The 12,272-nt window shown below is 37.2% G+C and overlaps 1 protein-coding gene across 1 annotated transcript; it reads right to left on the minus strand.

Moving 5' to 3' along the window:
* Positions 1-412: 412 nt before the first annotated feature.
* Positions 413-4,329, minus strand: LOC133301142 (serine/threonine receptor-like kinase NFP). The gene is made up of 2 exons (XM_061500752.1): positions 3,108-4,329; positions 413-1,445 (listed from the first exon to the last, which is right to left on the minus strand). The coding sequence occupies exons 1-2, from the start codon at positions 4,290-4,292 to the stop codon at positions 708-710; spliced, it is 1,923 nt and encodes a 640-aa protein (XP_061356736.1). The 5' UTR covers positions 4,293-4,329; the 3' UTR covers positions 413-707.
* Between the last annotated feature and the right edge of the window lie 7,943 nt (positions 4,330-12,272).

The raw sequence follows: 12,272 nt of genomic DNA on the forward strand, positions 1-12,272 counted from the left end.
TAAATAACAAACATGTTAACAAAACATCGACTCATTAGCGTGCTTATATGGGTCGATCCCAGTCTTGGAAGTGAAGTCAGCCATATCCTTGAGAATGTATTTGATAGATGTAATGTGATGCAAAATCTTCACCAAATACTCCTATTTATACTCACACGTCTATGTTCGTTAGCAATAAAATTGATAACAACTATGATAATAGCATTCAAATATCAGGTTAAATGATTGATTATCTACATGAGAAGTTTAGTATTCTAATTAGTAGGGTCATGAAATTTAAATGCTTTTTTTTAAGGTGTTTAAAAACTGATTATTTAAGCATAAAAAGTGAAAGTCCTTTTATTTACTTTTCTAGCTCGCCATTTTTGCATTTTCACTACCATCAATTCTCTTTAAATCTGATACGCAACTGTAAATGTGAAACTGGGAGATCCTATATATTAAAAAAAATGGAAAACATCAAAAACCTCTCAAAACACTTCTAACTTTAATTACTTAGCAGTACTTTTTGGCATCTTTTACAAATGCTGCCAAAGGCAAACCAACATAAGAAGCCCCACTTGAAAGCTTATTTGTTGTCCATATCTACAATAAGTCCTAGATAAAGATTATGCAATCTGTAAAGATTGGACAACCCAAGAATATTTTGGGTTAAGTACTACATATTGGGGTCTTTTAAACCAAATGGGCCATCAACAGAACCCAGTTCACCTAGCCACCAACCTTGGGGAACCAATCCCTTCATCTGAGAGTTCGAAGCCTGTATCTTCATTTTTACATAATGCATAGACAATGTCAACTATGCTGGGCCTCTTTGATGGGTCTTTATGGAAACAAGCAATTGCAATGGTGAGAACGCCCATCAAACTTTCCATTGAGCATGTGTCCCTTAAAATAGCCTTATCCATCCATTCCTTAAGTCTCCTAGCCTTCTCTTGCTCATTATTCAATTCAAAAGTTTTTATGGCACTTGCCCACAAGAGATTTCCCTTCTCATCAATGGCTTCCTTCCCAGAAATTAGTTCAAGCAACACAACCCCAAAAGAGAACACATCCATCTTTGTTGAGACCACACCATCAGCTAGATATTCAGGGGCAATATAGCCCTGTGTTCCCACTATGTGCATTGTAATGGCATTCATTCCTGACTTTGCAAGCCCAAAATTGGCAATTTTGGCTCTCATGCTGGAATCCAATAGAATATTGCTGCTCTTGATGTCTTTGTGCACAACTCTTGGCCTTGTGTGCTCGTGTATGTATTGGAGACCATTGGCAATGTCAATGGCTATTCTCAGCCTTGTTTTCCAATTCAGCTTTTCGTTTTTGTCCTCATGCAGCCATGAGTAAAGAGATCCATTCTCAACATATTCATAGACTAGATAGCAATTTGCTTCTTCCGGGTCTATGCAAAATCCCTCCAACTTCACCAGATTCCCGTGGTTTACCTTTAACACAGAAAATGGTACACTGTTAATCAACTACTCAAGGATGAACATATATCATGAATAGTATGTGACACAAGTTTGGACCACACGCACTTATATTTCGAAAAAAATGCAGAATGAGACATGTTGTCGACCCATCTAATGGATCACACAGCATCTACTAGTAACAAACAACTCAGATACTAAGGGATATGATCTAATATCCTATCCCCAACAGTTTGACTTCCACTCAAACTCTCCCCCCCTATAGATAACCCTATCTATAAATAGCAGGTTCAGTCTTCTCAAGTACACACTTTCTAAACCCTACTCTCTTGACTATTATTGTGCACACTCCCCATGTCCTTTAAGCTCAAACCTCTTAGCCTCTTTGTGCACAGTCATATGTCATCCCTTGTGGCATCTCTTTTATAGGCTCCCACAAGCATATAGATCCTATGTTAACTACAACCATACTGTTTACATTCATGATCCTCCCGGATCGATCAAAACAAGAGTTAAAACTACTAGAAAGAAAGAGTGTGTGTGTGTGCAGCCTATTATGCTTTTGTTATTTATTTTTCTTGCTTCTTGCTTTCAGTTTTCTTTGAACTACAGTGTTTATAGTTTTTTCTGTCTTCAAATGGAAAATGGACCAAGAGCAGAGGGGGGGGTCCATTGTCTTTCATTATGCCTTTAGCACACCACCTAACGTGCTGCTTTAAAGTTTAATCAGAAACACTATATTATATCTTAATATTAATCAACTCTGATCTGAAAAATAAGACAAAGTTGGAAAAATATTAATTAAATAATCAGAAGAATCTATACCGTCAACTACTATTGTTTAATTCCTCTTGATGCTTTTTTAAAATACATGAAAATAATGACTAACTTATATTTACAATAAAAAATTCCAGTCTGATGAAGTTTTTGTTAAGTTATAACCAAAATGCATATATAAACTTTATGCGCATGCTACGATTCCGATTATTTTTTTGCTCAATAAACGAAGGTTACACAATAATTCACATGCTACGATTCCGATTATTTTTTTGCCTCAAGTACCATGGGAATATTATAATTGTGCATGTCTAGGAATCTAGAGGTTTATACTTTATTCCCTTGATTTAAATAAGCTAAAAACTAAACAAGTCGGAGGAGGGTGATGTAATGCACAAAGTAGCATTTTGCAACATTTGAAACCTTCTATACACATAACATACAATTTTGTTGACCATTCATCAGGCAAGTCACCTCACTTAATCTCATCTGATTATTAATCAACTATCTGTTCCTCACCCACAGCTTATGGTCTGTTTCAAATTTCAATGTTATTACTTGTGATTCTGTATCTTCCACTCTTTTTTAGTTTAACTCAGGCACTTTTTTGATAGATAATTTGGGCATCACAGAGAAAAATGGAATCTAAGCAGAATAACAATAGGATTTTTAATAGTAAACAATGATGATTAACAAATAATTATTTTAGATACCAACAAGTGTCCAAAGTCCTAATGGATCCAACTAATTCAGTTTTGGATTTGTGCCTCTCCACTTTCCGGGAATCGATCCCCCAGGTAAAACATTGGAGTCTAAGGTAATCGCCATTAAACCAACAACTCTTAGACATGATTAACAAACAATTAATAATGTAAGATATGTGAAAAAGATTAGTGTTACCTTCTGTAAGATCTTGAGCTCCTCATAGGCATTCCACTTCATCTTCTTGATTGCAAATACTTCCCCATCAATTGAGCCTTTGTAGACAGAACCCTGAATCAAGCAACTTTGATCAAACCCATCAGTGGCTTCTATCAGTTCTTCAATTCCAAACACCCTATACTTGTCCAAGCAATCTGATACATTAGCCATCAACATGACATCCATATGCTTGTTCCCTTTGTTCTCTTTCCCTCCCACATGCAAGTTATGCTTCTTCCTCTGTTGTTCCTCATCTCTAACCATCCCCACCCTATCCTTGAACATAACCTCCCTATAAAACCACAACCCAGTTACCAAAATCAACAACAACCCAGTAATTCCCAACCCAATAGCCAATCCTCTAACTGTCCCAGTCCTATCATCAGAGCTTCCATTTCCAGCAGCAGCAGCAGGAGGAGGAGAAGAAGGAACCACCGCCGGTTGCGAAAGAACCGGCAACCGAGTCACCGGAACAAAGATGGTATCATAAAGGGTAAGTTTACCACCATTCACATCAATTATGGACTGTTCCTGTGATCCAAACCTTGAAGCAATTGATGATATGTTATCAGAAGGTTGAACAACATAAGAGATCATGTAATTGGCTCTTTCTTGCAAAAGGGTTGTTCTGTTATTAGGACACATGCAGAAGACAGGGAATATAACATCATCACCAATTGATAGGTTTGTAGCGATATGAGTTGGGTTCACAACCTCAACAGAAGGGAAGGTTGTGAGGTTCATAAATTGGAAAGTGGAGACAAGGTAGTAAGTGTCATTGGGTTTGATGGTGTATGAGATGTTAGCATAAGATATGGAACCAAAAGTGCTGTTAACTGTGTTGCAAGAACAAGTTAAGGGAACAAAGAGGGGTTGGTTAGGGACAAGAGGTGATGAAGAGTTTGATATGTTGCTTGGTTTTGATATCATGAGGCGGCTAACAGAGAAAAGGTCACCTATTGAAGCAAGGTCAAGAAAATTTGGACTTGAGGCACTATAGAAAGCATAGGCTTCACATGGATACGAACTCTTGTTGCAGCTAAAGCCTGTGTTGTTTTTTTGTGTCTCAGTTTGAGCATTAGAAGGATCAAGAACAAGTCCAATGATGAAGAGGATAAAGAGGAAGAGAGGATAGAAGTGATGGGGTTTGAAACTTATCATCATTGTTCTTCTCTTCTTTGTTTGCCTTACAATTCCTTAATTTGCTCAACACATGATGTTTATATTGTTGAATTTGATGTTGTGCTTTCAGATTTAACTTGTCAACAGTCAGGTCAAGAGCTTTATGTTTTAGATATTTTGATTCCATGTCTTGAATCCTATATAGTCAAGATGGTGGAATATTATAAGAAGTGGGTGGGCTGTGGGCCCATTTCGAAGATGGGGTTTTCAATTTTTCACCAACTGACATAAGTTACATACATGCATGTGATTTGTTTAACAATTTAGCATGGCAAATTTACTACATTATTTTTTTTTTAGTTACGAATCTCGTAACTTTATATTATATGTGTTAAATCACAGTTTTTGTGTTTAAGTTATGCGAATGAAAATAATTATAACCTCACTATGAGTTAACAATGAAGTCATCAATTATTGTATACATAAGCTATTAATGGGATTTATTTTTCTCATATTTTTAGAGATAAATATCTCTCATCGTAGACACATAATATGGTGGGGTGGGGCCCACCACCCATTAAAAAAAAAAGTGATGACACAATTTTTTATGTAAGAGTAGTATGAGATAGTTATCTTATGTAAAATGAGACAATAACTTCCCATAAACTAATATCTAATAGGTGTTGCAACAACCGGACAGGTTGGTCAAAAAAATTTCTCTTTGTTTAATTCGCTGTTTGTATTAAAAAAAATGAAATTTAATATTGTTAAACCGAGACCATTTGATACTTATATCAAACTATAAAAATTTATCTGAAATGTTGATTTTCACTAATTTAATAACTATAATTTATGGAGTTACACTAATTAATTAATTATAAATTCTTAATAAATCATCCTCGTCATATTATTGGAAATCAATAATTCAAAAGTGTCAAAAATTTTGGTTTGATACCAATGTCAAATGACATTGTCCAGTATATATATATATATATATATATATATATATATATATAGGATCAACTTATACCGGTGTAAGAATAATAAATCTTACATCAAATCTTAACCGTTGATTTCCGTGCATCTAACGGTTGAGATTTATTGAGAATTAAAAATTAATTAATGAGTGAAATCTAATAAATTTGAACCGTTAGATGCAGAAAATCAATGGTTAAGATTTGGTGTAAGACTCATTATTCTTACATGAGTGTAAGATGATCCTGCCCCACATATATATATATATATATATATATATATATATATATATATATATATATATATATAATGAAGGTTATACTTACTAATAGTATTATTTTAGTTTTACTACTTTTATTACTTGATTGGTTACTGTTAGATCAATTTGAAATTCAGTTAATTTTTTTTCATTTTTTAATCGTTGATTTCAAACTGATCCAACGCCAACCAATCAGGTAGTAAGAGTAAAAAGACTAAAATGGTAGTAAGTATAATCTTACCCTATATATATATAGAGAAAAAATATTTCTTCAGCTACTTGAGATAAGTTTATCTCCTGCCACCCTCTTATAACTATGTACTCTGGAGAGTACATAATTATAATATTAAAATTGCTTTTTTCTGAAAAGTTTTTGGAAAGAGAAAAAAAAATAACTTTAACATTATGATTATGTACTCCCCCGAGTACATAATCATAAGTAGGGTTGTAAATAGGCTAGGCTATGCGTTGACTTAAATGGGCTAAGCTTGTGTAAAAAACCATAGACCTAGCTTGTTAGTCTGTGTAGGCCCAAATTACAAGTCTGACATAACCTATATTATAAATTAAAAGCCTTGGCCTAGGCCTTTTAGCTTATTTAAGCCTATTAAGTATTAAATAATTAAAAATAACTAAAATAATATTAATTTATTATTCAAAATTATTAAAATAATAGTTTTATTTATTTTATTTAAAGTAAATAATATGATATAGGTCGGCATGTAGGCTTATAAATCCGACAAGTACAAAATAGCATATGGCTTGCTTTCTAAATATGTTTTACTTGCATCTAACAACTCAAATATTTAATAAATTAAATTTGTTAGTGTTAGGCGAGTCCAAGATATTTAATAAATTAAATTTGTTAGTGTTAGGCGAGTCCAAGAGGAAGCCCGTGGCGGGGGACCACCTCTAATAGACTAAGCTAGACCATTATATCAAGTGGGTTCAACACCACATTTCAACCCAAAATCTTAATGTATTGGGTTCATGGGCCCATCCACTTATATACACTTCACTTAATTCATTACTAACCAATGTGGTACTCGTCACACTTTAATAATCTCAACAATTTCCTCCACAAATGTGAAACCCAACATTGATTTGCTTTCCCTCAACTGAGTACTCGAGGGCCCAAATACTCAACCCGCCTCTAGCCAATCATCAAGCTAGTCCGAGCCCAATCTTCCTCTGATACCACTGCCAGGCAGGTCCAAGGAAACTTATGGCGGGGGATCACCACCAATGGGTTAAGCAAGACCTCTATATCAAGTGGGTACGATACTATATCACAACTCAAAATCTTAAGGCATTTAGTTCATGGGTCCTCCCACTTATATACACTTGTCTTAAGATTTTGAGTTGTGAAATAGTGTCGGATCCACTTGGAATGGTTACAATAGTTTTAGCCCATTGGTAATGGTTATCTGCCACTGACTCCTCTTGGACCCTCTTGACAATTAGATATAAATAGAATTAATAATTAAGATTAAAAGTATAACTTATATCGATATAAAATAATTTGATATATATATATATATATATATATATAACACCCATGAGTAATGTTATCGCACCCAAAGAATTCCGAAGTTGGATGTGATTTGCCTTGACTAGGTCATACCCTTTATTCCAAGACACTGTTAGTTGTCACACCCATGACTAATGTTATTGCACCCAAAGAATTCCGAAGTTGGATGTGATTTGCCTTGACTAGGTCACACCCTTTATTCCAATACACTATTAGTTTTCTATTTTTGAACCAAGAAAATTCATTTTTTTGACAGAAAAGTAAGTCATGGTTAGACTTATTTAACCAGATATCGTTGAGTGGCGTACAAGTTGTTAATAAGAGCCCCTTTGAATAAACTTATTTTTTCAAAGTTACTTTTTTTCAGAAGAAAAAAAAAAGTACTTAACATCTATGATGCACTCACACGGAACAACACGACACGTCAACACGTTAATTTTAAAAAAGACATATTTCGACACGTTGGCACATATTTTGATATTAAATAATATTTTTAATATATATAATATAATTTATATTTAATAGATATAACAGTTCATAATAAGTCATATAACCAATCAAATATTTAAATTTCATAACATAAATATAAATAAAAATAATTTTTCGTACTTTGTTAATTTTTCATGTCAAATTTTATAACAGAAAAAAATTGATTTATAAATAATTTTTTTATTTTTAGTTAATAAAATAAATTAAGACTAAAAAAAAACGTGTCCGAGCGTTGACCACGTGTCTGAAAAACATGTCGGAGAGTTGACCACGTGTTCCAAAATATTGACCACGTGTTGGACGCGTGTCCGTATCAAACACGTGTCCGTATCAAACACGTGTCCGTATCAAACACGTGTCCGACACACAAATTTTTTTTTAGAAGGTTGTCCATGCTTCTGAGCTTAACATTATAAGGTCATTTGGATGTAGCAAAAATTACAAAAAAAATCAAAAGCATGTTGTTTTGAGTTAAAAAATTTAATTTTTTTAAAAAATAGAATTCAAAAGTCAAATATTTTTTTTTTAAATTCAATATTTTTTTAAAAATTTAAATACGTTTAACTTTTGTAAAAAAACACTTCTATAATAAACAAACATAAAAGCTGAGGTCAAACAAATGGTTTCTAAGTGATAAGAATTTCGCACCATACGTGTTATAGATGTGTTCAATACCCATGTAATGGTTTCCTTCTATTTATGTAAAATCAATTTTATCTATCTTCGTCTAAATTTTTTCTATAAATACAGAGTTATGTCTCACAAGCATGTCTCTTATAACCCTAATTCTTATAGCAGTTAAAGAAATATAAAATTATTAAAATGGTATCATCTAATAATTAAAACTTTTGGATTGAATTACATTTTTATATGATATTAAAGTATTTGTAACCTTGAGATTATAAATTTAATTCTCACCGCCCTATTTTATTAATAATTAATTAAAAATTCTTAAAAAAATTTAGCACAAAAAAATGCCTCTGTATATATTAACCCAAGAACATATTACAGAAATATAAAAATATTAATATTGTCTCACCTAATAAGTTTTAGCTTACAAATCCAATAAAAATCTTGATCCACCGGGAATCCGGGATCAAATGCGAGGTGTTTTCTTAGTTGCTTTCACCTAGTCACATTATTTACCAACTAGTCCGTGACTTTCACCTCGCTCAAAGGGGTAATATGGTTGGACCAAGCACAGTACGTGACATCTCAAATGCAATCAGAATCCAACGAAGCATGAAAACAATAATAAAACTATACAGACCCACTGGGGACCGGTAAATGTGAAATATCTGACCAGAAAGCCGTGTGCTATGGGCCCATAATGGGTCCATTAAGTGGTAAACTCAACTAGAGATAATCTAATATACGGATTGATATTAACAAAGGATAGATATCCATTAAGGATACTAATCTTAGTACGACAGCATAGCAAACAGGCCTAGGCCCTCGTCAGAGGCACCAAAGGCCCATCTACACTACCCACAGGTAACCTCTATAAATACAAGATAAACCCTAAAGGTACGTTACGCTCTCTCTCTCTTACTGTTATGTTGTCACTGTGCGCACACACACACCTCATTGGCTAACGCCGTTATAGTATTCTGTGCACAGTGATCTGCTTGACTCAAGGGTATCTCATTCATAGATACCTTGGAGAGGGCACTAGATCCAAGATCGACATACCAGCCTACTGGGCTGGACATCTCTGTCTTAAGGACAGAACATTGGCGCCGTCTGTGGGGACCTTCGTCTTGGAGTTTGAAGTTCCCATCAATCTGACAAAGGATGGCAATCCAGACAAGAAGCAGTAGCCAGCAACTACCCCAAAACCAGAACCAACCGCTGGATCCAGTCCTGGAGATGTAAATCAGCCTCAGAACCAGATCGGAAACAATGTGGATTATGACCATGTCCAGGTCGAGGACGACATCTCAGACACCGCATCTACTCCCGCGCGTCGAGATAGGGGGCAGCGGCAAACATGGCTCCAATAAGAAATAATCCTTCCCAGCATCCAGGGGATCTTGCTGCACGTATTGCTCAATCAGCCGATCCGGATACTCGGTTGGAAAATAATGCATTCGCTGCGATCATGGAACGAATCGCAGAATTGGAAACTCGTAATAACCTGCAACGGCAGCAGGATTTTCGGGCAATACGGGATGAAAATAACAGGAGAATGCGAGACCTGGAGCAGCATTTAACAGAGCTGACTGGACCAGGAGCAACAGAAGTTGGAGGCCAACATGCCAATGGCCGAGAAGGAGCTCGGAACCTAGTTCTACCGAACCGGGTTCCCCATGTAGAAAGTCATGAATGGCCCAACCCCGTGAACGCAGCAAACCTGAACCAGGGAAACCAGGCTACTGATGGCCAGGAGGACGGGGTTAGGACTCATCCTAACCAGAATGCTCAAAACATCCGAGGACGAGTGGAACCCGGCAGATACAGAAAGCAGGGGGCAGTATAACAACAGCCCCTTTACTGGGGAGATTTTGAACGCACCTTTCCCTGAGGATTTCGATTCGGCACGACTGCCGAAGTATGATGGGAGTCAGGACCCACAGGTCCACATTGACGCTTTCGATACGAACATGTACATCTGAGGCATAGACGAGCCTCTCATATGTCGGATATTTGCCATAACCCTGACTGAGGCTGCGCAGGCATGGTTCTCTACCTTACCTGCCAACTCCATTGGGTCTTTTGAGGAATTCGGAGAGAATTTCCTCTTAAACTTTGCGACAAGCAAAAAACATCCGAAGTCCGAGTTCTCACTTGGGAAGATACGCCAACAACTCGGAGAAACCCTCCAAGGATATCTCAATCGATTCAAGGATGCCGCGTTGCAAGTACCGGGATTGCAAGAAAATGTCCACGTGCATCTCATTGTGTCCGGCTTGGACGGTGCATCCATATTGGCCAAGTCAGTCTATAAAGACCCAGTGAAGACATTGGAGGAGTACAGAACCCGTTTGAAGAAATACCTCGAACTCGAACAGATGGAGATTGCAAATGCACAACCCGAAGAGGGTAAGAGAAATAGCCCGCGAAGGAGAAGTCCGGTCTTGAAGGGAAAAGATCGAGTTGACAATAAGAAAAAAGATCCTAGGGCTAGAATCTCAGATACCAGAGATCGAGTTGGAAGGTTCGACAGGTATACGCCGTTGAATGCTTCACGCTCTCAAATCTGGAGAGAAGTGGCAATGACGGAAATGAAGAAGGTGGAACGACCCCGGCCCATATTCGACATAGGAGGTTTGGACAAATCGAAGTATTGTGCATTCCATGACGGACCGGGACATACTACTGATCAATGCTGGGACCTCCGAGATGCGGTGGAGAAATTTGTTCGAGATGGAAGGTTACGTCAATACATGATAAAAACCCAAGGTTCCAGAAACAATAAAAGGAAGTTGGGAAACAGAAATCGGAGCAAAAGCCCCGTTCCTGAAAAGAAGAACAAACAGGAAAGGAATCAGAAAAATGATCCCAACTATGGCGAATTCCCAGAAGTGGAGTTTGATTGTAATGTAACTAGTGGAGCCCTGGGGGGGAGGAGATACTGTAAGTGCTAGAAGAAAATACCTGAAAGAGGTACTCTCTATTCGAGATCATCCCAAGTTCAAAGAAGACCCAACTAAGCCAGACCCTCCTCTTTTGTACTTTATCAAAGAGGACATGCGCGGCGTGTTACCGGGTCATGTTGACGAACTGGTCATTGCTGGGACGCTAGTGAATTACCGGGTTCGGAAGATTTTCGTGGATGTAGGGAGCTGTGCCGACATCATACTCTGGGACGCTTTCAAAAAGATGAACCTAGATGAGGAAGACCTCAAACCTTGCAAAACGACGCTGGTAGCCTTTAATGGAGAGCATACACCTCTTAAAGGCTACATTGATCTCAAATTAACCTTGGGAACAAAGGAAGCGTTCAGATCAGAACGGGTTAGGTTCATAGTGGCCGATTTCCCTTCAGAATATAATATAATCCTGGGAAGACCGACCATACATCAATAGGACATTCTGGTTTCTACAAAACACCAGAAGATAAAAATGGTGAGCAATAAGAATGAAATAATCACTGTTTGTGGAGATCAGAAGGAATCCAGGGGCTGCTACTTTGATACTGTCAAAGAAAATGAAGGAGGACGTTAGAGCCCACCCTGAATTCACCCAGGGGATAAAACCGGTAGGAATGTAACTCCTCAACACTCAAGGAAGCCGATCAACATGGTTGAACTCGACATGAGAGAAGAAATAATGCCGAGACGCGAACCTGATGGAGAGCTAGAAGATCTCACACTGGGGAAAGAGCCTGGTCAATTTACTCGAATTGGTAAGACTGTTGATCTTCAAATTAAACAAGTATTGGCTGACTTCCTCAAAAGCAACAGAGATGTGTTTGCATGGAATTCGTCTGAGATCCCAGGCATCGACCCCGCTTTCTGTTGCCACAAGCTGGCAATTTATCCGGGATCCACGCCCGTTTCCCAAAAAAAAGAAAGCTGGGGCCAGAAAGGAAGCAAGTTCTGCAAGAACACGTCAAGGAGCTTTTGGATGCCGGGTTCTTTCGGGAAATACAGTACACGACATGGCTTGCAAATGTGGTGATGGTGAAAAAACCGAATGGGAAATGGAGAATCTGTACTGATTACACAGACTTAAATAAGGTTTGCCCAAAGGATTCTTATCCTATGCCTAACATAGACCAGCTGGTAGATAACTCGGCTGGGTTTCGTCTGCTATCTTTCATGGA

The sequence above is a fragment of the Gastrolobium bilobum genome, unplaced genomic scaffold (assembly GCF_033153095.1).
Source record: "Gastrolobium bilobum isolate Gb01-03AN ecotype WA unplaced genomic scaffold, APGP_CSIRO_Gbil_v1 utg30690, whole genome shotgun sequence".
Classification (NCBI taxonomy): Eukaryota; Viridiplantae; Streptophyta; class Magnoliopsida; order Fabales; family Fabaceae; genus Gastrolobium; species Gastrolobium bilobum.

Coding starts and splice junctions, on each gene's coding strand:
- LOC133301142 (XM_061500752.1), bottom strand. CDS start 4,292: ATGATGATAAGTTTCAAACCCCATCACTTCTATCCTCTCTTCCTCTTT. Junction 1,446..3,107: donor AGCTCAAGATCTTACAGAAG/GTAACACTAATC, acceptor TCTGTGTTAAAG/GTAAACCACGGGAATCTGGT.